Source organism: Somniosus microcephalus, chromosome 17 (genome assembly GCF_052327205.1).
Source record: "Somniosus microcephalus isolate GS21.2 chromosome 17, FLI_Smic_1.0, whole genome shotgun sequence".
NCBI classification, from domain to species: domain Eukaryota; kingdom Metazoa; phylum Chordata; class Chondrichthyes; order Squaliformes; family Somniosidae; genus Somniosus; species Somniosus microcephalus.
In genome coordinates this window covers 72,022,483-72,049,557 of record NC_141003.1, presented here as the reverse complement: position 1 = coordinate 72,049,557, position 27,075 = coordinate 72,022,483, and the positions used below count along the sequence as shown (strand labels likewise).

At 46.2% G+C, this 27,075-nt stretch overlaps 1 protein-coding gene across 1 annotated transcript in view; it reads left to right on the top strand.

The window, feature by feature from the left end:
- exoc4 (exocyst complex component 4) overlaps nt 1–27,075 on the top strand; it is a 565,674-nt gene that overhangs the window by 495,830 nt on the left and 42,769 nt on the right. The window contains exons 13-14 of the mRNA XM_086010674.1: nt 1,930–2,108; nt 23,662–23,803. Of these exons, the coding sequence (XP_085866800.1) occupies nt 1,930–2,108; nt 23,662–23,803 (321 nt within the window). The remainder of the gene's footprint in view (nt 1–1,929; nt 2,109–23,661; nt 23,804–27,075) is intronic.

Genomic DNA, 27,075 nt, shown 5'->3' with positions numbered 1-27,075 from the left:
CCCACCCTATCAACATATCCTTCTATTCTGTTCTCCATCATGTACTTATCTAGCTTCCCCTTAAATGCATCTATGCTATTCACTTCAAACACTCCATGTGGTAGCAAGTTCCACATTCTCACCATTCTCTGAGTAAAGATGTTCAGATTAATTCATTGTCTTTTACACTGTACCACTGAGAAAATTAGCTTCAATTAGCTGTAAGCAAGTCATGAATATGAATCAGTTTCGGTGTCAGTGTCACTGAAGATAATCTATGCAAGCACATCTCTTGTCCTTATCCTTCCCGTCAGGGTAATGACCAATTAGGGTCAAGCTATAAATGTTCGAAGGGTTAAAAACAAAGATTATCTGTGTACTTTAAGGAACATGCTGTCAGAATCAATGTTACAACAAACCTCTTGAGGGCTGTGCCAGTATTTTTGTATGAATATATCTATATAAAAAAGAGAGACGAACTCTTCATATCTTATTTGCATAATGTCACCTTCTTTCATTCTCTGGACATTTTTCGGTCAAATTGCACAAGACTTATATTTCCTAATCTTACCCAGCTGCACACGTGACTTGTGGAGGCAGGCATGCTCAGTCTTTGACACGTTGGTATGCTAAGGCTTGCAGATGTGGTTGGTGGCATAATGGCTGGTGTAACTTGAATGCCTTCATTCATCTTGTATAACTTCAACCATAACCTACTCTACTTGGGCATATTGAAACCAGCCTCAGTCATTAACTTTACCTTCCCCTGAATACTACAGCTTACACCTAAATGCCTTGTTGTTCCCTGAGGTCTTGTACAATTGGTGTTGGTAACTCCCTTTCATGTTTACTCTTTTTAGAACCATACAGCACAGAAGGGGGCTATTCAGCCCATCATGCCTGTGCCGGCTCTATGAAAGAACTACCCGATTAGTCCCACTCACCTGCTCTTTTCCCACAGCTCTTTTAATAAAAAATAAAAAAAATAAAAAAAAAAATCTTTTTAAGTACATGTCCATTCCTTTTTGAAAGTTACTATTGAATCTGCCTCCATCACCCTTTGAGGCAGTGATTTTCCAGACAACTTGCTGTGTAAAAAAAAATAAATAATAATAATTCTCCTCATCCCCCCTCTGGTTCTTTTGCCAATTATCTTAAACCTGTGTCCTCTGGTTACCGACCCTCCTGCCAGTGGAAACAGTTTCTCCTTCTTTACTCTGTCAAAAGCCTTCATAATTTTGAACACCTCTATTAAATCTGCCCTTAACAACCTCTGGTGGACGGAGAACAAGTTTTTTATCTCCGTTCTTGTCCTGCTGAAGACCTGTAAATGAATCATTTGCAGCCCCCTTCATCGTGACTGAGCAACAAAAATGAATTTTTTTCAGGATGTTTAAAAACAAACTGTAATGAATAAATAAAAAATGAACGCCCTTTTATATCACCTTTTGATTGCTTTGTGACCAAAATTGACCACCGAGTACTCCAGATGTGGTCTGCATTATAAACATGGACATTTCGTTGTAACAATACAGAAAATGTAATACAGGAAACTTTTTTTTATCCGGCACGGACGGGACTGACGTGGTGCCGGTTCATCAAAAATTCCGGATAACCAAACGCTATAGTAAAAGAAAGCAACAAACCCTGTTGCTTAGCAACAGCTTCAGAACAGTGGGCACAAGTTGCAAGCATCTCTGTAGCTTAGCAACAGCTGCAGCCACACCCTTGCACAGCAACAAATGGAGTAAAAAAAAGTAATAAAAGTTACCTGAACCTACTCCTGATTGTTGCCGGTTAACCGAGATTTCCGGTTATTTAGGTGCCGGTAAATCAGAAGTTTCCTGCAGTGTTTTTAATAGTGATGTTGCTCACATTAAGTTATTATTGATGAATTCTTGATTTCCCTTCAGAGCAGGGTTTTTAAAAAATTACTATTCTAATACACAGAGCTGCCAATGCGAAGGAGTCTGAAGTGTTGACTGGCAACTTGGGAGACAAGCTTATACCACAGAATGAAATACTGCGAGATGTCAGTGACTTAAAGGCCCTGGCAAACCTGCACGAGAGCTTGGAATGGTTAGCGGCACGGCTGAAGGGTTTCTTCTCCAGTCTGCCTACAGCTCAGTGTAAGTATTTGGCTCCTTTCATAAAGGTTTTATTGATCTTGATTTGGGTAAACACACTGAACCCTAATTACAGTATGGATGAACCAATTTGGGTTTAACGTTGTCTAAATTAACCTGCTTTATTTCAGTTGCAAACTGGGGTTTATATTCTCTCTTTCTATCTCTCTCCCATCTTCCTCTTCTCCTCACCCTCCATCTCCCCTTCACGCTCCCTGTCCTCCTCACCCTCCTTCTCCCCCTCCCTACCCACCATAGTACTGAAACAGCGATAACCAAAGTCGCAGATGACATCATCCATGCCTGTGATGCATTATCCCTCCTCGTCTTCCTCAACCTCTCTGTAACCTTTAATACGGTCGACCACACCATCCTCCTACAACTCCTCTCCTCCATTGTCCAGCTCAGTGGGACTACCCTCATTTGGTTCTACCTTTACCTATCTGATAATAGCCAGTGTATCGCCACCAATTTCTTTTCTTTCCACTCCCACAATGTTGCCACCAGAGAACCCCAAGGATCTATCCTTGAAGCCTCATCTTCCTCGTGTGACATCATCCACAGACATGGGATCAATTTCTCCATGTACATTGACGACACCCAGCTCCACCTCTCCACCACTTCTCTCAAGCCCTCCACTGCAGTTGTATTTTCAGACTGGTTGTCCATCGAGTCTTGAATGAGGCCCAATTTTCTCCAGCTTAACATTGGGAAACTAAAGCCATTGTCTTTGGCTCCCTGCCACAAATTCTGTACCCTATCCACTGATTCCATCCCCCACCTTGCCATTGAACCAGACTGTAACCTCGACTTCCTGTTCAACCATGAGCTAATCTTCTGACCTCTCCATCGCAACGACCGCCTATTTCCACTTCCGTAACATCGCCCATCTCCACCCCTTCCTCAGCCCAGCTGCTGCCGAAACTCTCATCCACGCCTTTGTCACCTCCAGACTTGAGTATTCCAATGTTTTCCTGACTGATCTCCCATCCTCCATAAACTTAAGTTCGCCCCCACCAAACTTTCCATTTCTCTGACTATGTCCTCTTGTGCATCACCCCACTCTCTTCACCGCACCTTTGGTGGCATTGCCTTCAGCCATCTTAGAATCATAGAATGGTTACAGCACAGAAGAAGGCCATTTGACCCGTCGAGCCCGTGCCGGCTCTCTGCAAGAGCACTTCAGCTAGTCCCACTCCCCGCCCTTTTCCCCGTAGCTCTGCAAAGTTCTTTCCTTCAGATACTTATCCAACTCCCTTTTGAAAGCCATGATTGAATCTGCCTCCACCACCCTTTCAGGCAGTGCATTCCAGATCTTAACCACTTGCTACGTAAAAAGGTTTTTTCGCCTTTGGTTATTTTGCCAATCACCTTAAATATGTGTCCTCTGGTTCTTGACCCTTCTGCCAATGGGAACAGTTTCCCTCTATCTACTCAGTCTAGATCCCTCATGATTTTGAACACCGCTATCAAATCTCCTCAATCTTCTCTGCTCCAAGGAGAACAACCCCAGCTTCTCCAGTCTATCAACGTAACTGAAGTCCCTCATCCCTGGAATCTTTTCTGCACCCTCTCTAAGGCCTTCACATCCTTCCTAAAGTGATGCCCAGAATTGGACACAGTACTCCAGTTGGGGCTGAATCAGTGTTTTATATAGGTTCATCATAATTTCCACACTTTTATACTCTATACCTCTATTCATGAAGCCCAGGATCCCGTAAACCTTTTTAACTGCTTTCTCAACCTGCCCTGCCACCTTCAACGATTTGTGCATAGATACCCCCAGGTATCTCTGTTCGTGCACCCCTTCAGGATTGCACCATTTCGTTTATATGTCCTCTCCTCATTCTTTCTACCAAAATGTATCACTTCACACTTTTCTGCGTTAAATTTCACCTGCCACGTGTCCGCCCATTTCACCAGCCTGTCTATGTCTTCCTGAAGTCTACCACTCTCCTCCTCACTGTTCACTATACTTCCAAGTTTTGTGTCATCTGCAAGTTTTGAAATTGTGCCCTGTACACCCAAGTCTAAGTCATTAATATATATCTAGAAAAGCAGTAGACCTAGAACCGAGCCCTGGAGAACACCACTGTATACCTTCCTCCAGTCCGACAAACAATCATTCACCACTACTCTCTGTTTCCTGTCACTTAGCCAATTTCGTATCCAATGCCACTGTCCCTTTTATTCCACGGGCTTCAACTTTGCCAGCAAGCCTATTATGTGGCACTTTGTCGAACACCTTTTGGAAATCCATGTACACTATGTCAACTGCATTACCCTTATCAACCCTCTCAGTTACCTCATCAAAGAACTCAATTAAGTTAGTTAAACACGATTTGCCTTTAACAAATCTGTGTTGGCTTTCCTTAATTAATCCACAGTTGTCCAAGTGACTGTTAATTTTGTCCCTGATTATCGTTTCTAAAAGCTTCCCCGCTACTGAGGTCAAACTGATTAGCCTGTAGTTGCTGGGTTTATCTCTTCACCCTTTTTTGAACAATGGTGTAACGTTTGCAATTCTCCAGTCCTCTGGCGCCACCCCCGTATCTAAGGGGGATTGGAATATTATGGCCAGTACCTCCGCAATTTCCTCCCTCAATTCCCGATGCATCCCATCCACTCCTGGTTATTTATCTACTTTAAGTACAGCCAGCCTTTCTAATACCTCCTCTTTATCAATTTTTATCCTATCAAGTATCTCCACTACCTCCCCCTTTACTATGTCGATGGCAGCATCCTCTTCCTTGGTGAAGACAGATGTAAAGTACTCGTTTAGTACCTTAGCCATACCCTCTGCTTTCATGCATCGGTCTCCTTTTTGGACCCTAATCGGCCCCACCCCTCCTCTTACTACCCTTTTACTATTTATATACCTAGAGAAGACTTTTGGATTACCTTTTATGTTGGCTGCCATTCTATTCTCATACCCTCTCTTTGCCCCTCTTATTTTCTTTTTCACTTCTCCTTGACCCTAAGCTGTGGAATTCCCTTGCTAAATCCACCCCCTGCCCCCGTTGCTTCATCTCCCTTTCCTCATTTAAGACCCTCCTTAGAATCATAGCAGTTTACGGTACAGAAGGGAGCCATTCAGCCAGTCGTGTCTGTGCCTGCCGAAAAAGAACTATCCGGCCTACTCCCACTTTCCAGCTCTTGGTCCATAGCCTTGTAGGTTTCAGCACATGAGGCAGTGAGTTCCAGGCCCCCACCACCCTCTGGGTGAAAACATTTCTCATCAATTCCCTGCCAATCCTTCTACCAATTACTTTAAATCTATACCACCTGTTTTTTGACCTCTCTGCCAAGGGAAATAGGTCCTTCCTATCCACTCTATTTGGACCCCTCATAATTTTATACCCCTCAATTAAATCTCCCCACAGCCTCCTCTGTTCCAAAGAAAACAACCCCAGCCTATCCAATCTTTTGTCGTCGCTAAAATTCTCCAGTCTTGGCAACCTTAAAACCCCCATCTGTCACCCCTCCTGATATTGTCGCCTTTGGCTCAACGTTCATTTCTTCGTTAAGCCTCTGTAAAGCCTTGGACATTTTTTCTACGTTAAAGGCACTTTATAAGTGACAGTTTTTGTTGTGTAGTCATTGTTGTTTTATAGGCAATCGTGGCAGCCAATTTGTGCACAGCAAGGTCTTATAAACCACAATAAGATAAATGACCAGTTAGTTTGTTTCTGGCGATGTTGATTGCGGGATAAATGTTGGCCAGGACACTGGGAGAACAGCCCTGATCTAATTCAAATCCTGCCATGGGAGCTTTTACGTCCACCTGAGAGGGCAGAAGGGCACGGGTTTGATGTCTCATCCGAAAGACAGCACCTTGAATAATGCAGCACTACCTCATTACCAGTGTTGCCTTTAAGCTGTGTGGCTGCGTAGCTCTCTGGACCTCCTGCCCAACCAGCTTGCCGGCTTTTCAATGGTAAAAACCGCACATGTGCAGCCCCTTAAAGGAACCATGCACCCAAAAAAAAATTAACGGGAACATTGCTCATTATTGCCTGAAGTGTGAGCTTAGATTATTTGCTCAAGCCCCCAGGTGGGGCTTGAACCTATGACCTTCTGACTCAGACAAGAGTGCTGCCACTGGGCCAAGGCTTCACACCGACTGCAGCGTGGCAGGCCATTGGCACTACTTAAGCTTAATTTTTAATGCTTTTGATTTCAGCTGGAACCCGAGACAAGTGCACATTCCAAAGCTTCATTTACACTTGCCAGTGAACAATACAGAGCTGGCATCGTAACTGGGGTGTGCTGACCCTGTGAAATACAATCATAGAGTCATAGAGTTATACAGCATGGATAGAGGCCCTTCGGCCCATCGTGTCCGCGCCGGCCATCAAGCCCTGTCTAATCTAATCCCATATTCCAGCATTTGGTCCGTAGCCTTGTATGCTATGGCATTTCAAGTGCTCATCCAAATGCTTCTTGAATGTTGTGAGGGTTCCAGCCTCCACAACCCTTTCAGGCAGTGAGTTCCAGACTCCAACCACCCTCTGGGTGAAAAAGTTCTTTCTCAAATCCCCTCTAAACCTCCCGCCCTTTACCTTGAATCTATGCCCCCTAGTTATTGACCCTTCTACTAAGGGAAAAAGCTCCTTAGTATCCATCCTATCTATGCCCCTCATAATTTTGTACACCTCAATCATGTCCCCCCTCAGCCTCCTCTGCTCCAAGGAAAACAAACCCAATCTGCCCAGTCTCTCTTCATAACTGAAGCGCTCCAGCCCTGGTAACATCCTGGTGAATCTCCTCTGCACCCTTTCCAAAGCTATCACATCCTTCCTGTAGTGTGGCGACCAGAACTGCACACAGTATTCCAGCTGTGGCCTAACCAGTGTTTTATACAGCTCCATCATAACCTCCTTGCTCTTATATTCAATGCCTCGGCTAATGAAGGCAAGTATCCCATATGCCTTTTTTACCACCTTATCCATCTGTTCCGCCGCCTTCAGGGATCTATGTACTTGCACACCCAGATCCCTCTGACCCTCCGTCTTGCCTAGGGTCTTTCCATTCATTGTGTATTCCCTTGCCTTGTTAGTCCCCCCAAAGTGCATCACCTCGCACTTTTCCGGGTTAAATTCCATTTGCCACTGTTCCGCCCATCTGACCAACCCGTCTATATCGTCCTGCAGACTGAGACTACCCTCCTCGCTATTTACCACCCTACCAATTTTTGTATCATCTGCGAACTTACTGATCATACCTTTTACATTCATATCCAAGTCATTAATGTAGACCACAAACAGCAAGGGACTCAACACCGATCCCTGTGGTACCCCACTGGCCACAGGCTTCCAGTCACAAAAACAACCTTCGACCATCACCCTCTGCCTTCTGCCACTAAGCCAGTTTTGTATCCAATGTGCCAAGGCACCCTGGATTCCATGGGCTCTTACCTTCTTGACCAGTCTCCTGTGCGGGACTTTATCGAAGGCCTTACTGAAATCCATGTATACCACATCCACTGCGTTACCCTCATCCACACACCTAGTCACCCCCTCAAAAAATTCAATCAAATTAGTCAGACGTGATCTTCCCTTGACAAAGCCATGTTGACTATCCCTGGGTAATCCTTGCCTCTCCAAGTGGAGACTAATTTTGTCCCTCAGAATTTTTTCCAATAATTTTCCTACCACTGATGTTAGGCTCACTGGCCTGTAGTTCCCCGGTTTTTCCCTACTCCCCTTCTTGAATAATGGTACTACATTAGCGGTTCTCCAGTCCTCTGGCACATCCCCTGTGGCCAGAGAGGTTCTGAATATATGTGTTAGAGCCCCCGCAATCTCTTCCTTTGCCTCACACAGCAGCCTGGGATACATTTCGTCCAGGCCTGGGGATTTATCCATTTTTAGGCCTGCTAAAACCGCCAATACCTCCTCCCTCTCGATGTTAATATGTTCGAGCATATCACAGTCCCCCCGCCCTATTTCTATGTCTACATCGTCCCTCTCCATAGTGAAAACAGATGCAAAAAATTCATTTCGAACCCCTCCTACATCTTCCGGCTCCACACACAGATTGACACTTTTGTCCCTAATGGGCCCTATTTTTTCCCTAGTTATCCCCTTACCCTTTATAGATATAAAAGAGCTCTTCTGTCTGTCCCGATGTCTGTCTGTCCCGATGTCTGTCCGTTCTCTATACGTTTGAAAGTTACAGAGCGTACCGACGCGCGCGTCGCCTCAAAAGAAAGCTTGCGATTCCGGACCGGTCATAGGCGTATTTACGTTTCGGCCGGACAAAAATCCCGCCCGCGGTATCCCAAAAACGTTCAGCGTTCCGCTCATTAGCATCTCATTAGCGACCGTGTGACGTCGAGGTGCACCAATCGGACGGCGGGTTCCTTCCTACAGTTGAGTGTCGAGTGACTCGACGATTGACCAATTCTACGCTTCGGTGACCTGACCGGTCGACCAATCGGTGCGTGTGTGGGCGGGCCTTATCCTTCTGAACCGAGGTGAGTGGCCGCCATCTTGATTTTTCACAATTTTTTCCCCCACACTTTCTGTGTGTTAGGGAACTAAGGTAAATATTTTAATGATGTGTTAGGGAATTAAATAACAATTTAATAGTGGGGGGGGGGAGAGCCTCAGGAAATCGCGGGGGGGGGGGAGAGCCTCGGGAAATCGCGGGGGTGGGGAGAGAGCCTCGGGAAATCGCGGGGGGGGGGGGAGAGCCTCGGGAAATCGCGGGGGTGGGGGAGAGCCTCGGCAAATCGCGGGGGGGGGGGGGGAGAGCCTCGGGAAATCGCGGGGGAGGGGGGAGAGCCTCGGGAAATCGCGGGGGGGTGGGGAGAGCCTCGGGAAATCGCGGGGGGGGTGGGGAGAGCCTCGGGAAATCGCTGGGGGGGTTGGGGAGAGCCTCGGGAAATCGCGGGGGGGGTGGGGAGAGCCTCGGGAAATCGCGGGGGGGGTGGGGAGAGCCTCGGGAAATCGCGGGGGGGGGGGCGAGCCTCGGGAAATCGCGGGGGGGGGGGCGAGCCTCGGGAAATCGCGGGGGGGGCGAGCCTCGGGAAATCGCGGGGGGCTCGCGCCGCCCGCACTGAGCGCGCATGCGCCGCCCGCACTGAGTGCGCATGCTCCGCCCGCACTGACCGCGCATGCGCCGCCCGTCCGCAGCGGCCGTCCATCAGCCGCGCCATACGCGGGGGACCTCAGCTCCGGTCCGTCCCGGCCTCAGAATCGGACCTCAGGCGCTAGACAGGGACAGAGGGGAGGGGGTGAGGGAAGGGAGGGGAGGGGGGTGAGGGAGGGGAGGGGGTGGGCAGAGGGTGAGGGAGGGGTGTGGGGAGGGTAGGTGTGGGGGTGGGGGAGGGGAGGGAGGGAGGCAGGGGAGGGAGCGAGACAGGGCAGGGGAGGGAGGGAGACAGGGGAGGGGAGGGAGGGGAGACAGGGGAGGGAGGGAGACGGGAGGGGAGGGAGGGACGAGGGAGGGAGGGGAGGGAGGGAGAGGAGGGGAGGGGAGGGAGGGATAGGACAGGGAGAGGAGGGAGGGATAGGACAGGGAGAGGGCATGACAGGGAGAGGGGGGACACACAGGGGCAGGGAGACCAAGCGCCCCAAAATTGCCCTCGCAACGCGGGGCTCCCCAGCTAGTATACTTATAAAACATCTTAGGATTTTCCTTTATTTTGCTCGCCAGTGTTATTTCATGGCCCCTCCTTGATCTCCTAATTTCTTTTTTAAGTATCCCCCTGCACTTTTTGTACTCCTCTAGGGCTTCCTCAGTCTTTAGCCTTTTGTATCTGCCAAAAGCCCTCTTTTTTCTAATCCATTCTTGTATATCCCCTGACTTCCAAGGTTCCCTGTGGTTTTTGGAACCACCCTTGACCTTTACGGGAACATGTTGCCATTGTATGATCTCAATCTCCCTTCTGAAAGCCTCCCATTGCTCCGATCCTACAAGTAGCTGATCCCAGTCCATTTTGGCCAGATCCTGCCTTATCCTATTAAAATCGGCCTTCCCCCACTTTAGAACCTTTATTTCCGGCCCATCCCTGTCCTTTTCCATGACCACCTTAAATCTCACCATATTATGGTCACTGTCACCAAAGTGCTCACCTACTAGCACTTCTTCCACTTGGCCGGCCACATTCCCTAGAATTAGGTCCAGTACCGCCCCTTCTCTTGTAGGACCTTCTACATGCTGGCTCAAAAAGCTCTCCTGGATGCACTTTAAGAATTCTACACCCTCCTGTGCCTTTCACACTCTGACTATCCCAGTTAATATTGGGGAAGTTGAAATCCCCCATTATTATTACCCTATTATTTGCACATTTCTCTGAGATTTGCCTACATATCTGTTCCTCTATCTCCCCCTGACTGTTTGGAGGCCTATAGTACACTCCCAGCAAAGTGCTTGCCCCCTTTTTGTTTTTAAGCTCCACCCATAAGGCCTCATTAGAGGAACCTGCTAATATGTCATCCCTCCTTACTGCAGTAATTGACTCCTTTTAATTAATATTGCGACACCCCCTCCACTTATACCTCCCCCTCTGTCTCGCCTGAAGATTCTGTACCCCGGAATATTGAGCTGCCAGTCTTGCCCCTCCCTCAACCATGTCTCCGTGATAGCAACAATATCATACTCCCATGTGTTTATCAACACCTTCAGTTCATCCACCTTATTTGCAAGACTCCTTGCATTAAAATAGATGCCATCCAGCCTTGCCCTTGTATATTTGCCCTGTCTACCAAGCTGACTTGTTTTTTTCTCTATAATTGGCAGCACATCACCCCCTATTTCAGCTCCCCTCTGTATCCCATCCCCCTGCCAAGTTAGTTTAAACCCCCCCCCCCCCCCCCAACAGTGCTAGCAAACCTCCCCGCAAGGATATTTGTCCCGCTCTGGTTCAGGTGCAACCCGTCCGACTTGTACAAGTCCCACCTTTCCCAGAAGCAGGCCCAGTGATCCAGGAAACTAAAACCCTCCCTCCTGCACCAACTCTTTAGCCACGCATTCATCTGTTCTATCCTCCTATTCCTATACTCACTAGCACGTGGCACTGGGAGTAATCCAGAGATTACAACCTTTGAGGTCCTGTTTTTTAATCTGCTACCTAGCTCCCTAAATTCTTGATGCAGGACCTCATCCCCCTTCCTACCTATGTCGTTGGTCCCAATGTGGACCACGACCTCTGCCTGCTCACCCTCCCCCTTAAGAATGCCCTGTAGCCGCTCAGTGACATCCATGACCCTGGCCCCAGGGAGGCAACAAACCATCCTGGAGTCACGTTTGCGGCCACAGAAACGCCTATCTGTTCCCCTTACGATAGAATCCCCTACCACTATTGCTCTCCCACTCTTTTTCCTCCCTTTCTGAGCAGCAGAAGCGTCCCTGGTGCCAGGAAGCTGGCTGCTGCTGCCTTCCCCTGGTGAGTCATCCCCCTCAACAGTATCCAACTTGGTATACCTGTTTGAAAGGGGGATGTCCGCAGGGGGCCCCTGCACTTCCTGCCTGCCTCTGTTGCTCCGCCTGATGGTCACCCAAGTTCTTTCTGCCTGTGCAGCCCTACCCTGCGGCGTGAACAACTCGCTAAACGTGCTATCCACGACCCTCTCAGCATCGCGCATGCTCCAAAACTCACCCACCCGCAGCTCGAGCGCCGCAATGCGGTCTACAAGTAGCTGCAGCTGGATGCATTTCCCGCACACATGGTTGCCAGGGACACTGGCAGCGTCCCTGACTTCCCACATGGAGCAAGAGGAGCAGAACACGGGGCTGAGCTCTCCTGCCATGACTTACTCCTTTAATTAATTAAAAAATTTATTCAATACCCCAGTTACAGGTATACTCTAGGGCGCTTTATTTACCAACTGTCCCCACTACAACACAGAGACCCTAGAAATTTAACACCACAGAATTCAAGCTTGTATTGAAAAGAGAGAAATACTCACCAACCAATCACTTACCTGCTCCCTGGTGACGTCACACCCCGACTACTTTTTACCTCTCTGCTACCCTCTGAGCTCGCAGACTGGAGTTTGGTATGCCTCTCCTGGCCCCGCTGCCGCTTTTATTACCTCGCCGCCGCCGAGTCTCCCACAGGTCCGCCGCTCTCGCTACCTGCCACCGCTGCTCTGAGGCCTCTCCTGGCCCCGCTGCCGCTTTTATTACCTCGCCGCCGCCGCCGCCGAGTCTCCCACAGGTCCGCCGCTCTCGCTACCTGCCGCCGCTGCTCTGAGGCTTCTCCTGGCCCCGCTGCCGCTTTTATTACCTCGCCGCCGCCGCCGAGTCTCCCCACAGGTCCGCCACTCTCGCTACCTGCCGCCGCTGCTCTGAGGCCTCTCCTGGCCCCGCTGCCGCTTTTATTACCTCGCCGCCGCGTCTCCCACAGGTCCGCCGCTCTCGCTACCTGCTGCCGCTGCTCTGAGGCCTCTCCTGGCCCCGCTGCCGCTTTTATTACCTCGCTGCCGCCGCCGAGTCTCCCACAGGTCCGCCGCTCTCGCTACCTGCTGCCGCTGCTCAATAACTGAGGTGTGCTGGCATCAGTCTCAAGCGGGTACCTGTGGTGTAACAACACCCCAGAGGCACCATCCAAAGAGCAATCTCTTGCACTGAAACTTACCAAAAAAAACCCACCTTCATCTAATTAAAAAAAAACAGAAGATGACATTTTGTTGGCATGTTTACCATTTGTGTTCTTAACACAGATAAAAACTCAATAATCCATTACTGTATGCGTGTTATAATTAACATTAATATAAAAACAGGATGGCTAATAGGAGTGCTTTATCACAGATGACAGTCACCTCGCTGTTCATTATTACTGTTTGCTGAGTTGATGGAAGTTGTGTAGCTGTCGTCTTATCTTGAGTCATTCGAAATTGGATTTCATTTTATTAGGCTATTCAGGAAGGAAAAATGATTTTTTTATTAATACAAATAATTTTCCTCTTCACATAATGTGAAATGTAATAAATTAAAGCTCACAGTAACCCTTTGAGTGTTGAATTCTTCCCTGGACAATGTTATTTTAGTTAATATTCTCCATCAAAAAGAACTTTCTACATGTCAGATATATTGTCATCCGTCTATCAGTGCCTCTTGGTATGTGTGTGAGTAAGGAAAGTTAGGGATTAAGTGAGACCGGCATTCATTTTAGCTCATAAAGCTGGTCCATTAAAGCAGGAAAGTAATTTATTTTATTCATTCTCGGGATGTGGGCGTCGCTGGCATGGCTGGCATTTGTTGCCCGTCCCTAGATGCCCTTGAGAAGTTGATGGTGAATCGCTGCAGTCCACCTGATGAAGGTACTCCCACAGTGCTGTTAGATAGGGAGTTCCAGGATTTTGACCCAGCAACGGCGAAGGAACGGCTGATATATGTCCAAGTCGGGATGGTGTGTGACTTGGAGTGGAATTTCGAGGTGATGGTGTTCCCATGCACCTGCTGTCCTTGTCCTTGTAGGTAGTGGAGGTTGTGGGTTTGGGAGGTGCTGCTCTGATGCCATGATAAATAAATGCATCACCCCGTGTGATACTGAGACATTCTAGCCAGAAGATCGCAACCAGAGCCACAGTAGCGATGCTGCATTTGACCTCCGCATGCCTCGGGGAGGGAGACAAAAGTCATCACGGGTTGATCACGATCCATAAAGTGTTTATTCATGGAATTTGGGCCAAGACAGGATTGGCTCAGCTGTGAATCCCTCCACAGTCTAATAGCCTGTAGACATTCATTGTTCAGGCTCACTCATTAAGAATGAGCAGTTGCTGCAGGACTGCACATGTACCAGGTCATGCATTCAGAGCACCCACTTAGGGGCTGGTACTAGAAGCCGACCAGCACTCATTTACCCAATCCCCAGCCAAAGCCAACAGAGGAGATTGGCAAAAAGAAATAGTCTATGTAGTCCAGTAACTCAAGTTTCTCCAATCTTTCCTCATAACTTGGACCTCTAACACTAGGAAACCACCTCATGGCTCTTCTCTTTCTGCCAACAGTTCACAAATGTCTTCCCTGTGTCTTGGTGACCAGAACTGAGCACAGTACTCGAGATAAGATTTGACCAGAATTCTATAATGGCTTGAACATAACTTCCTTTAACTTGTATGCTGCTGTTTTAACTATATTGTTCCACATTCTGTTAGCTTTGCTGTTGGCAGCCATGCCTTCAGCTGTCTAGGCCCCACACTCTGGAATCTCCTCCCTAAACATCTCTGTATTTCCGCCTCCTATTCCTCTTTTAAAACTCTCTTTAAAATGCACCTCTTTGGCCAAGCTGTTGATCACACCCTGCCCTCCCCCACCCGGCCCCATATTGCCGCCTTTAGCTCGGCATCCATTTTCGTCTGATTACGCATCTGCACTATAGAAGACGATCCAATCACTTCGACAATTTGAGACCAGTTGTCTTGGCCCTGAAATTAGTGAGAAGTTTGTGACCAGGGCCATCCTGCCTTCCCTGCACAAAACATGATGCTAAGGACGAGGATCCAAAATGGGCTAATAGAGGAGCGAGTGGATGGCAGATATGTTTGTGTACATGTGTACGTATATGTATGTATGTACTTTTATGATGCTGTGCTGCCCATGAGGAAACAAGTTTGATAGCCCTATCTCTGCCCCTAATTTCCATGGAGAGGAAAGATCCAACTTCCTAGTTTTCCTTTGAAATCAAGAGCAGAGCAGGAGATAGATACTTACAGGGAAAGGGCAAGAAAATGGGATTGGAGCAGAGAACTCCAGCAGGGACACAATGCTTCAAATTGCCTCTTGTGATGTAATCCCCATGATTCTGTGGTTTCTCCAAAGGGAAGAAGCAGAAGTAAGACGGAGCATTACCAGGGGCTGCTCTCTCAGAGCCTAGCAGCACGGTGGCATAGTGGTTAGCACTGTTGCCTCACAGCGCCAGGGACCCGGGTTCAAATCCGGCCTCAGGTGACTGTCTGTGTGGAGTTTGCACATTCTCCCCGTGTTTGCGTGGGTTTTCTCCGGGTGCTCCGGTTTCCTCCCACAGTCCAAAGATGTGCGGGTTAGGTTGATTGGCCATGATAAAAATTGGCCCTTCGTGTTAGGGGGGATTAAATACGTGGGGTTACGGGGATAGGGCTTGTGTGGGATGGATGTTGGTGTAGGGACCGGGTTCTAGGGTTTGGATGATCAGCCATGATCTCGTTGAATGGCGGAGCAGGCTCGAAGGGCCGAATGGCCTACTCCTGACCCTATCTTCTATGTTTCTATGAAGTGTAGCATGTAGTGAGCAGAGCACCTGACTGCCCCCCTCAGCCAGAGCAGGAGGAAAAAACCTAAAGAGAAGAGAAACTGCAGTAAAAGTGAGGGTAAAACGCTATAATTTTCTTGGAACTGATGGATTGAATTCGTAAGGTCAAACAAAGGGAGATTTATTTTTTCTCTCCTGTTTTCTGCTCCTATTTTTTTTTTCCGTCCTGGTTTTTTGCTCCTTTTCTCTCCCGAACGCACTGACTGATGCCATGGGATGGGTCTCTTACCCTTCAGTGCACTTCCCAAGGGGCCTTTCGCCATCAGTGAGCCTGAGTATTGAGTCTTGTCAGGCTCTCAACTGGATCCCATGTGCATCAAACAGGGGGTCACAGGATGTTGAACAGGAGTGAGAACCCAGCCTGAAACTCCACTGAGGCCGCGGGTGCTGGAATTGCAGGGTTAAAGTGACTTTACCGCTTTTGTAGGTTTGTGAACTGACTTTGATGCAGCAACAAATTATCCACATCAAGGAGCTGCTGGCTTCTGTCAGATAGCGCAGGATTCTACACAGAACATCGATTGTCCGACTTCATTCCCACACTTGACGCAATCTTTTTTTTTGAACGTGAATTTTATAGTTAGCCTCCAATTAACCCTCTCTGTGAAGAGTTTTATAATCCTGTGATACTGGGTGTTGCAAAGTAGAATATACAGTGCACATTTCTTCTTCTGCTGTATCCCCACTGCAGGAAATGGCTCAAAGGATTTTTTTATGTTATTTCGTTGCAGGTTTCCTGAAAGGAATAAACCTTAATTTTGATTGAATGCGTTGTAATATGGGGGTAAATGTATGCACACCGCTTCTCCAGCGGTAGATACTTACATACACTACTGTCTTGCAGTGTTAGGCATGTGTAACAGATGCACACCATAACCTCCCTGGTGATGGGGGAGTTATATGTGTGCATCACTGCCTCCCCTAGCTGTAGGATAAAGGATAATGAGCTAAATCCCTGTTTGGTTTGGTGGGTAATTGCACTGTGGTGTGTGGTACACAGGCACTTAGACCAGGAAGTAGCATCTGTGCTGAGTTAGCCAATTGCACTACAGCTGCATTCGGAGCACTACAATTTGCTTCGGTGCCCCTGGGCTTTGGAGGGCAAATAAAAAGTTGACTTGACTTTCCACTGCTAATCACAGTTTGGGGACTCCTGCATAGTGCGTGTGAGCAAGCATCAGGGGGAGGGAGAGGGGGACCAGAGACCATTACAAATCAGCCCAACCCACCGTCACCCGACATCCACACAAACATGTACTTTCCAGCAAGGGTCACTGGATCAGGGTGAGGAGGGGCAACTCCGACTGATGTCTTTTCTCCCCCTATTGTCCTCATGTGGGACCAGCTAAATGAGCACAGGTTGGGGGTTTAACCTGGGGGCTTCTGATCAATGTTCCCGGTAGGCTGCACTATGTTCTGCCTGGCTTGTTTCTTTCAATGTGCGGTCCCTTTAAATATCTGCACATGCACGGTATTTCCGATGTAAAAGCTTGTGAGCGGCCTGTGCGGGACCTTGCGGATTACTGCGCGGCCGTACATAGCTTAGAGGGAACATTGCTTCTGATATGTATGACTACACCTGGGGGGTGCCTTTACCCACTGGCTCAAGGAAAGATGCAAAATCTGATATTTAACACAAAAAATAGAAATAATTTAAACATTGCAGTGCAAAGCAAAAGACGTGACCATATAGAAGCTGAACTCACGGCGAAGCCTATGTCATTAGGATTTGCTTGATAATTGGATTGAATTTATGCGTTGTTGTTAGAACAGCGAGTACCATTCTTTTACATTGTTTAATTGTGACAATTCATTAAATAGTAACAGTAAGCAAACCTTCGGCAACATTAATTCACGAAAATAACATTCTTACTGTGTTTAGCTAGCATTTTATCACCGATGACAGTCACTCTGCTGTTCATTATGATTGTTTACTGAGCTGATGGGAGGCACAGGGCTGTCTTCTTATCTCTAGCAGTTTGAAATTGCTTTTCATTTTATTTAAATCTCCAGAGTTCACATAGGTGTTCAGACAAATTGTCGAAGGAAACATTTTCCACACACAATTCTGTATAGTCACGGTAAAATAACAAATATTTAATTACCTTTATAACTGAGGTGTTTGTGTCACCAGACAGTCTGATTGTTGTGTGGGCAGTCTGGAAATTTCTAGCATGAACTGGACACCAGGGCCTCAATATTAACCCCCGCCCCCTCCAACGACAGGTAGAAGAGGATCTTCGGCCTTTTCCCCCCTCCCCCCACTTTCCGGTTGCCTCTTTCTCCCCCATCTCTCCCCCCCCCCCCCCCCCCCCCCTTGAGATCACCCCTCTCTCCGCACCCCAAACCCAGATCTCAGGCCTTCCCCCACCCCACCCACCCCCCAGATTGCCGGGGACTGTCCTCAAGGGTCCCCGGCTGTGGCCTCCTGCCGCTGGTTTTGCCACCCGGCAGCCAGTCTGCCTGCCAAAATGGCAGATGCCTGGCAGGAAATGGAGGGAAAAAAATTATACTGAGGTCCTGTCGTTAAATTCGGCAGGACCTCCGAGTCCTTGGTCTCACTGCGTTTTCCCCTCCCCGTAAATATCGGAGTTCAAAATAAAAATCCATTTTTTTCCCCACTCACTTTGTTGTTCTACTGATATGGAGCTGCCAGTTAGTTACTGAAGTTACTAAACTTTCATCAGCAACAAAACAAATCTCAGAATTCACGCTGCAATTACACACTTTGCCTGGGTGGACCATGACTGAAGAATTAGATTTGTACCAGATTTGAATTGACTGAACCATCAAGTCCAAATGGTGTCATTATTTGCTTTGATCATAGTTCGGGGTACAACTCCCCACAGCCTGTTGACCTCAATATTGAGCTGTGATTCAAATCCCATTGGATTTGTATCTCCACAGAGAAAAGAAAAAACTAAGTGTGCATGTCAGTTTTATAAGTTAATACAGCCCTAAAGAGAAAGAAAGACAGACTTGTGTTTATTTATCACCTTATCATAGCTCTCAGAAATACCTTTTCAGAAGCATTTCACATGCACTTGAAAGCAATTCATTGTACTGTAATAGCCATTTCCTCTTTCCTTCACTTTGTTTTATAAATATATTCTGCTTAAGCAATGAGCATCAGGCTCCCTGACCTAGCTAGACCAGGCAGTGACTGGTTGAGTCATACAGGCCAGTAAAAGGGCCTGTATTCCATTCCTAAGCTGTGCCAAGTTAGCCTCGGTCTCGGTCGGGATTGTAGTCAAACATAAAATTGGTCTCAGCATCTCTGGGTTAAGGAAGAGGAAGATTTGGCCTGGGCTTTCACTTCTGACTGCAATCCAGAGACTGCTGATGGAAGTGCGTGTGGTACCCTAAATGATTGAATATCGTACTGGCGCATTCTGTCTAGGCTCACATACGTAGAAGGGCAATTTGCGCAAACTACCCCAAAAAAGAATCATTGCTGTTAGGAAAGACGAGAACATGGATGAGAAACTTCAATTATATGGAGAGCCTATAGAATTGTTCTCCTTATAGCAGAGAAGGTTAAGGGGAGATTTTATAGATGTGCTCAAAATTATGATGGGTTTTGATAGAGTAAATAAGGAGAAACTGTGTTTACTAGTGGATGGGTCGCTAGCCAGAGGACACAGATTTATGATAATTGGCAAAAGAACCAGGGGAGAGTTGAAGAGAATTTTTTTACACAGCGAGTTGTTATGATCTGGAATGCACTGCCTAAAAGGGTGGTGGAGGCAGATTCAATATTAACTTTCAAAAGGGAATTGGATAAATACTTGAAAAGGAAAAATTTGCAGAGCTATGGGGAAAGAGCAGGACTGTGGGATTAATTGTATAGCTCTTTCAAAGAGCTGGCACAGGCAGGGAGGGCCGAATGGCTGCCTTCCATGCTGTAAGATTCTGTGATTCTCTGGTGAGAAAGGAGTAGAGAGAAAAGGACTGGTAATATTTTAGTGAAAGTACTTTTTTTTTGGAGATAACTGAACCAAACAACATAAAGGACAGAATTAATATGCATAGTTAAGTTATATGATCTCTGGAGCACCCTTTGTTAATCTATCTCTACAGATAATCCAGTTCCTTAATGTTATCGTACTCGGTAAGTTCTCTAAGACAATTTCCGGAATGATATCTTCAGCACTTGGCATTTAAACAAAAATATTCCACTCCAATAAAGGAAACAGACACTGGGAACCCTGTGATCCTTCATTAGATAAATGCGTTGCTGTGTGCACTAAGTCACAGCTGGTCTCAAAAGGAAAAAATGTAGTCAGGATGCCTACTCCAGCGAAGTATCCAGTGGCTACAAAGTGTGTGTGTCTGTGTATATGTCAAGCCCACCTCTTGGTTGATTAACCTGTTGAAACATGGTGTGAATGTGAAGAATGCAACTGATATCGGAAGCCCAGTGGAGGCTATGAAGCTTTTTCCCCCCACATGGGTCAGCTGCTTCAGGAAGAAAGAGTTAACTAGAGAAACCTGAAGGGTGGAGGGAGCAAAAATGGATGTTGGGGAAACACAGAAGGAATGTTGAGGCTGATTCTAATTGATTTTAATCGTTTAATTTTTGACAAGGAGTCTGAATGCTGAAGCTCGAGTTCAAAGTGTACATTCTATGAACTGGAGCTCCCAGCCGAGCTTCCCGTGACAGGAGCGCAAATCAGGATGCCCAAGCACGATAAGCGCATTCCATGCAATTGGCCTTCTATTAAAATGAATGGTGTGCTGACTCCCTGCCTGAATTCCCAAGATATATTCTCGTTCCTCGTAGCACTGAATCGGAACATTTACCCCAATCGTTTCTCTCGCAAGTAAAAAAAAAAACTTTTCTCGAGATTTTCCTCTCCATTTGTAACTCTGCCTCAAGCGTTCAAAACGGTTACTCATACAGCCCAAGCTTTCCAAAAAGCATTTTAAAATCGTGCAGCTTTACAGTGATATTGACAGCAGCGAGCTGTAACCGTGCTCGAGGGGGATGCTGCTCATTGAGCAACCCCCTAACTATTGTCGGAGAAAGCCAAGTTACTTGACCTTTAGAAGTTTGACAGTTTGTCATTGGATGGTTTTTCACAGAACAGAGAGTCAGTAACGCTGCGTGTAGTGACGGACACTGAATCCTTTCACTGCTGCTGCTAAAAAAAAAATTGATTTTCTTTGAAATCCCATTAAATCATCCGCGTGTATGTTTAATACGAGTTTTGTGTCAGCGGCAGCATTAAGGACAGAGGACAGGAAGCCTTTCAGAGTGTCATTGCTTAAATGGGTTTCTGGAGAAGAAAAGGTCCCTGTTATTTATTTTTTTCTTTCATATCATGAGTTTTAATTCAGAACCGCATTGATTTACAAGAAACAATTTTCCAGGAGGCACAACCTTCCGGCTGGTAAAGTCACCTGGATTGTTGGCTCCCGTCTCCGCAGTTGCTGATGTGAGAAATGACAAAAGAGAAAGTCGTAAAGGTTGAGGCTACAGAGCAAAGAAAAACCTTCTTAGAGATTAGGATTCCTCTGTGTTTTTGTTTCCCCCCTCCTGACAGCACTGACTCCTGGCTGGAGTAAAGTTCTGGCTGGGGTGCGGTTCTAAGAGGTGCTGGATGATTTCCCCTTTTTCCCTCCCCTCCCCCTTTTACGCCCAGGGACACGGAGACCACTTGCACTGCCATTACTGCTGCTCTGACTTGAGTCAGATAACTCGTTGTAGTGGGGCCTTAATCCATACCCCATGCTGGGCTGGATGACGATGGAGTTACCAGATGAGCCAGCAGGGCAGCCTCCTGAAAGAAAACGGGAGGCTTTGGCAACATGCACGATTTTACAGATCCTGTATGGGGTTAGCTGTTGAGCAGAATTGTCTGCAATCACTTTAGTGGCTCAGTGGGTAGCACTCTTGCCTCGGAGTCAGAAGGTCATGGATTCAAGCCCCACTCCAGAGACTTGAGCACATAATCTCGGCTGTCACTTCAGTCGGAGGTGGCGTCTTTTGGATGAGACGATATACCAAGGCCCCACCCCAGGGACTAAGGCATTATTTGAAGAAGAGTGGAGAGTTCTCCCAGTGTCTTGGCCAATATTTATCCCTCAATCAACATCATTAAAACAGATTATCTGGTCATTTATCACATTATTGTATGTGGGACCTTGCTGTACACATTGGCTGCTGCATTTCTCTACAATGACTAGACTTCAAAAGTATTTTTTGGCTGTGAAGTGCTTTGGGGCATCCTGAGGTTGTGAAAGGCTCTATTTGCTAACCTCATGCAGGAGGCAGTCAGAAGTCTACAAGTGCCCTTAGTGTCCCTGGCCTATAATGGGGAAAAAAAGAGCCAGAGTTTTCACTCCTGATCATTATCCAGTGGCATTTAGCTGGAAGGTGCAGGTGTGTATCTGGTCTGTCGATACTCGCTGTCTAAACTCGTACCTGCCGGATAGCCACTGTCACCTGCAGAGTAGGACCACAGCATGAGTTAATGTTTTCATGAGAGACGGGGAGAAAATTGTGTAAAAGATGGAATGTGACTTCTCCATTGACGCATTTCGTACAAACTTATTTCATCCAAACCGAAGCTCTTCTCCCCCATTAAAAGCTAATTTAAATCGCATTTTACGACCTTTATGAAGTGAGCTACTCTTTGCTTCCGTTCTTTTTTCCAATTGTACTTTATCACGTTTGAGAGAATTGGACAGGAACACAAGACTGACTAACTGATCCTGAAGAACATCAGAGCACCCCCAAACCTGGAGCACACTCCTGCACCCCTTAGTGGACATTTACAGAGCAGATTCAATAGATAAATAAAAAGAAAGAAACTGGAGATCTGAAATAGGAACAGAAATTTGCAGCAGGTTGATGGGCGGCAGTGACGGGGAAAGATGGGTTAACATTTCGGGTGTAACACTTTGTCAGAATTATTACAGAGCACTACGAGCAGAGGTGGAACCTGGAAAAGCGAAACTGCAAATGACATAGAACAGTAGGGCCGAATGGTCTGTTCCTGTGCTGTAAATTCTATGCAAAAAAAAATAGGAAAAAGAAATGGGATTTACAGATTCATTTCAGCATCTGGCCGAATATGGGGCAAATGTTTTTTTTAAAGTATTAAAAGTGTCTCGGCACTCGAAGGGTTAGTCCTGTTACTGGTTGTAGGAGGAATGAAATAGGATTTTTGTTAACCCTTCACACAAGGTTATTGCTTGAGGTCATTTGCCATTTGTTAATTTGGCTGCTTTATAAGTATTCCCATCTGCACTATTCATCAGCTCTGTAACATCTTCCCATTTGTATCCCGTCTGTAATATTTTATTGTAGCTGTGTTCTGTATTCTTTACAGTATTATCAGTTCACTCCATCCTGATTTTGCCAACAGCGTCTTGTTGTAAACCAACTAAATTGAGCTGTTCTTTATAGCAATTTAAACAGATTGGAAGTGTCTAATCTGCATGTTGTACAAAACGAGATTCCCTCGAGATTTTATAGACAAAATCTTGTGTATACACTGCACCAGTATATAGGTCACACCCTTATTTACAGTTGTGTTTTTATTTCCATTTTAAAAAGCCTTATAGTTGGAGCTGCTCAGTAGGTTTGTGTCCTGTGGTATTGAACCATACAGACAGACAGGAAAGACCAGGATAGTGCTTGGTCTATAGTGCATTAACTAATCTAAACTACATCAGTTGTAGGGCACTTGAAAGAGGGGAGGGATCTAGCCAAGATGGTGGGTCACAGGGCAACGTGAAGAAGTGCGTCCCACCCCTAGCCCAGTGTCTGCTTCCCTATCCCCATTCTCCCGATCCTGTCCCCTCTTCCCCTTTATCCTCACTGCCATCCCCTCCCAACTCTTCATCCAAAGGCTTGTGTCACTGCTACATCCCTTGCCGCTAAGGATTGCTGGCCCCTCTTCGCTGGTTTCCTCCCACTGAGCAGAGGAACCAGTGAAGAGGGGGCAGCAGTCCCAGGGAGGGAGGTGAACTAACAAAGAAATATTGACTTAAAATGAGGGGATGAATTATTTTACTCTATCAGAATAGAATTTTACATTGTAAACGATGCTTAATGTCAGAGGAGGTTTCGCCAACAGTCTCCTATAAAGAGTAGGTGTCACTTGTTATATTTAAATAAAAACATTTTGGAGAAGAATATGCTGATTCTATCAGAGGAGTTAGTTTGGAAGGGGCCATTGCGCCTAACAATGGGAGGTAAATGTTGAATTTCCCTGCACAGTTAGAGCAGGAGCGCTGCTGGTTAATCACCGTCTTTACTGTGTGTGCTGATTATTCCTGTCGTGTGTTCCTGTTTCACAGCATTCTCTCCGGGGCAAGACGTTCATGTAAACATGGATATTCCTCCAGTGTCTGAGCAGATTATGGAGACTCTCGATGATCTTGCAAGGTCGTTTCAAGAAATGGCTGACCGGTGCCTGCTGGTGCTTCACTTGGAAGTCAGGTGCAGTATCTCTACTCAAAAGAATGTAAGAGTATACGGAAAAGCCATTAAGCCCAACAAGCCTGTCCCTTTATTCTTGCATCAACCCCACCCACTCTTCTCTCAGTAACCCTGGGCTGGATTTTCCCAGCCCTGAGGAAGCGGGTTTGGAGGCGGGAATGCCGGGAAAATGGCAGAAACTGGGAGCGGGTACCATCCCCGCTTCCAACCCACCTCCATGCCATCTTCCCGGGAGGCAGGTCCCCGATTCGCGCAGGGACCCGTCTCCACGAGGCGGGAAGGGGATTAGAGCCAATTAACTGCCAGTTAACAGGCAGTTTTGAGGCTTTTCCCCATTTTACACCTGCAATTGCGGGCTTCCCGACGGCTGCGATCCTCGCCAGGGTCAGCGAGGCGAGCTGTGGGTCTGTGGGGGTGAGAGGGGTCGATATGTCATCCGTAGAGGTGAGTGATGGGTGCAAGTGTGGACAAGTAAGTATGAGAGGTGAGTGTAAAGAGTTGGAAAAAGTTTCCTTACCTTTGCTTCTTTCGGCAGGCTTCAACCGTTGAGGATCTCAACGGCAGAGATGACAGAATGGCTGCTACATTTTCAGATGCAGCATCCATCTGCTTTCTGCTGAGGAGAGAGGTCTTTGTAAGCTTTTGTGCAAGGGCTCACCTTAGAACAGAGATTGTCAGTGTTTGACAGCTTCTCAAAGCTGTCAAACGCTGACAATTCATCTGGCAAAACATTTTCGACAGATGAAGCATCATACGCTGTCACCGGCTTTCCCTTAATTGGCTGGTAAGCCCGCAGGGTGGGCTTAACAAGGCCAATCAAGGGAAAATAGCATGGGTTAGCCAGACATCGCTGGAGGCGGGACTAGAACCTGGAAGGCAGCAGTCCCGCCCCCAACTCATCTCGGCTGGCAAAATCCAGCCCCTACAGTTTCTTCTCTGTTCAAACACACCTAATTGTCTCATGAGCTCATTTTGCCCACATACCAATTGTCACTGCTCTTCAAAAGTAATTCCTTCTGTGATGCATTTGAATACACTTCAATGTGCTATGGTGCTATATAAATGGTAACATTATCTTTATTTATACTGTCTGCTTCAGTCTTGTTTCCTGGTAATTTATGCCACAAGTCTAATTAATATCCTTTGAATGAAGAGGTTCTGCCTGACTTCATTTCTTAAGCCTAACATTCCTTATTGCGTTCCCTGGTAATTGAATCATGGTCTTTTTTTTGTGCAGTGTTTGCTGGTTAATTTTTTTTTGCTGTCAGTGTCCCCTCCATCGGGCTCTTTTATAATCCAGGTAGGCGCATTTGTGTAGATGTGGATTTTTTAACACACCAGAAATAAAATATTACTGTCAAATAAGGTCAAAAGTAGTGAAAAGTAAACTTCAGATCAGCTATCAAAAGGAGCAACTTCATGTAAAGGGTAATAAATCTCTAGAATAATCTATCAGAGTCTCGAGACTTTTGGGGCATTCAATACATTGCTGCGAGGTTGGTAGAATTAGGATACTGGAGGGACTAGCTTTGGGGTGCTGAATGGCCTTTTCTCAACCTTCATTTTTCTTATATCCTTTTAAATTAGCTGTTCAGGCGAAAGTTGTTTTAGAATGGTTTTGTGGCACAGAAATTCTCTGCAATAAAATTTCTGGAGAAAATTTTTAAGAGGCACAGAAATTAAACTGAAGAATTTTGAGAAAAACTGAGACACCTGGAAGCAAAAGCTGAGCACAAGAATGCATGGTGTGAATAACAACAACTGCCTCAGAGTACCTTCATAGATTTCTGTTTTACTTGCTCAACTAAAACACAGGGGTAATGCACTGGCACATCATCTGATGGCTATTTTGTGGGAGATAATTTGGAAGAGGCAGGCTTCGTGGTGGGATCCACTGTTGACATATAAAGTAATTTATTGTAACAAATACTTAATTACTCAGTAGGGGGTGGGGTGACCTGGCAGACCCCTTTGCATTACTTGCTATTACTATTTATTTACATTGTAAAGAAAGTGAAGCTTTATTCCTTTTAATTAAAATAAAACTACTGGTGACACAGCTACTTTAATTGTTAAAATAAAGATGAGTTTAATAACTTACCAAACCTGTCAGACAGAATATATAGAGATGGTGAGCTCTATATGCAAGTGCATCACCTATGTGTCACCCCTACAAAATACATGTGAGTGTGTGCGAGACAGAAAGACACCAAGTACTCCCTGTACACACACATTCTGAGATCCTTATTGAATAGAAATTCTGAGACCCCTTCATACAGAAACATTCAAAGACCCCCATTACAGAACAAATTTAAGCTCTTTCCCAACTTTTCTACCCATCTTCTCCTCTCCCATCTTCTTTCCCACTCCCCCATTTCCTTCAGTTCATTTCCTGCCGCCTCAAGTTCAGTCGTTGAGTTCATCAGTTCCCTTCTGCAAAACTGGTTTTTAATCAAATATTTATTGAATTAAAGTGTGAATGAAAAATTTAATTTGTAAGAAATAATTGGTAGCTGGAAGGCATTAAACGAATATGATCTCACTGAGGGGTTCAGAAGGTGGCATGAACTGGAAGAGCATTCTATTTGCCATCTGAATCCCTTGGAAAGAGATTCTTTTTATTGGAAGCACTCCCACCTATGGACGTGTTTGAGATAACAAAATACATTTTCAAAGCAAGAGTAAGAAATGCACAGTGGGTTGATCAGTATCTGAAAGGCGACAAAATCTCTCCCTTTAACTTAACTTATCAGGTGCTGATTCGCTCGCTGTGCATTTTCTGTTTTTATTTCGGACTTCCAACATTCCAATTTATTCTAAATAAAAAGCAAAAGAGAACACAAATCCTGGAAATCTGAAAAAGAAAACCAGAAAATGCCAAGAAGCCTCCGCAGGTCAGTTAGCATCTGTGGAGAGAACAGACCAGTTCACATTTCAGGTGTAACTTTTCATCAGAACTGGAAGCAATTAAAGATGAACAATATTTAAGGAACAGAACAAAGGGATGGGGAAGGGAAAAAAATGCAGATGCACATATGGGATTCATTTTGGTAGGAAGAATGTGGAGAGCCAATATAAACTAAATGGTACAATTTGAAAGTGGGTGCAGGATCAGAGCGCCCTGGGGGTGTACGTACACAAGTCTTTGAAGGTGGTAGGACAAGTTGAGAAGGCTGTTAAAATGTCATATGGCTTTATCAGTAGAGGCATAGAGGACAAAAGCCAGGAAGTTATGCTAAATCTTTATAAAAGTCTGGTTAGGCCCCAGCTGG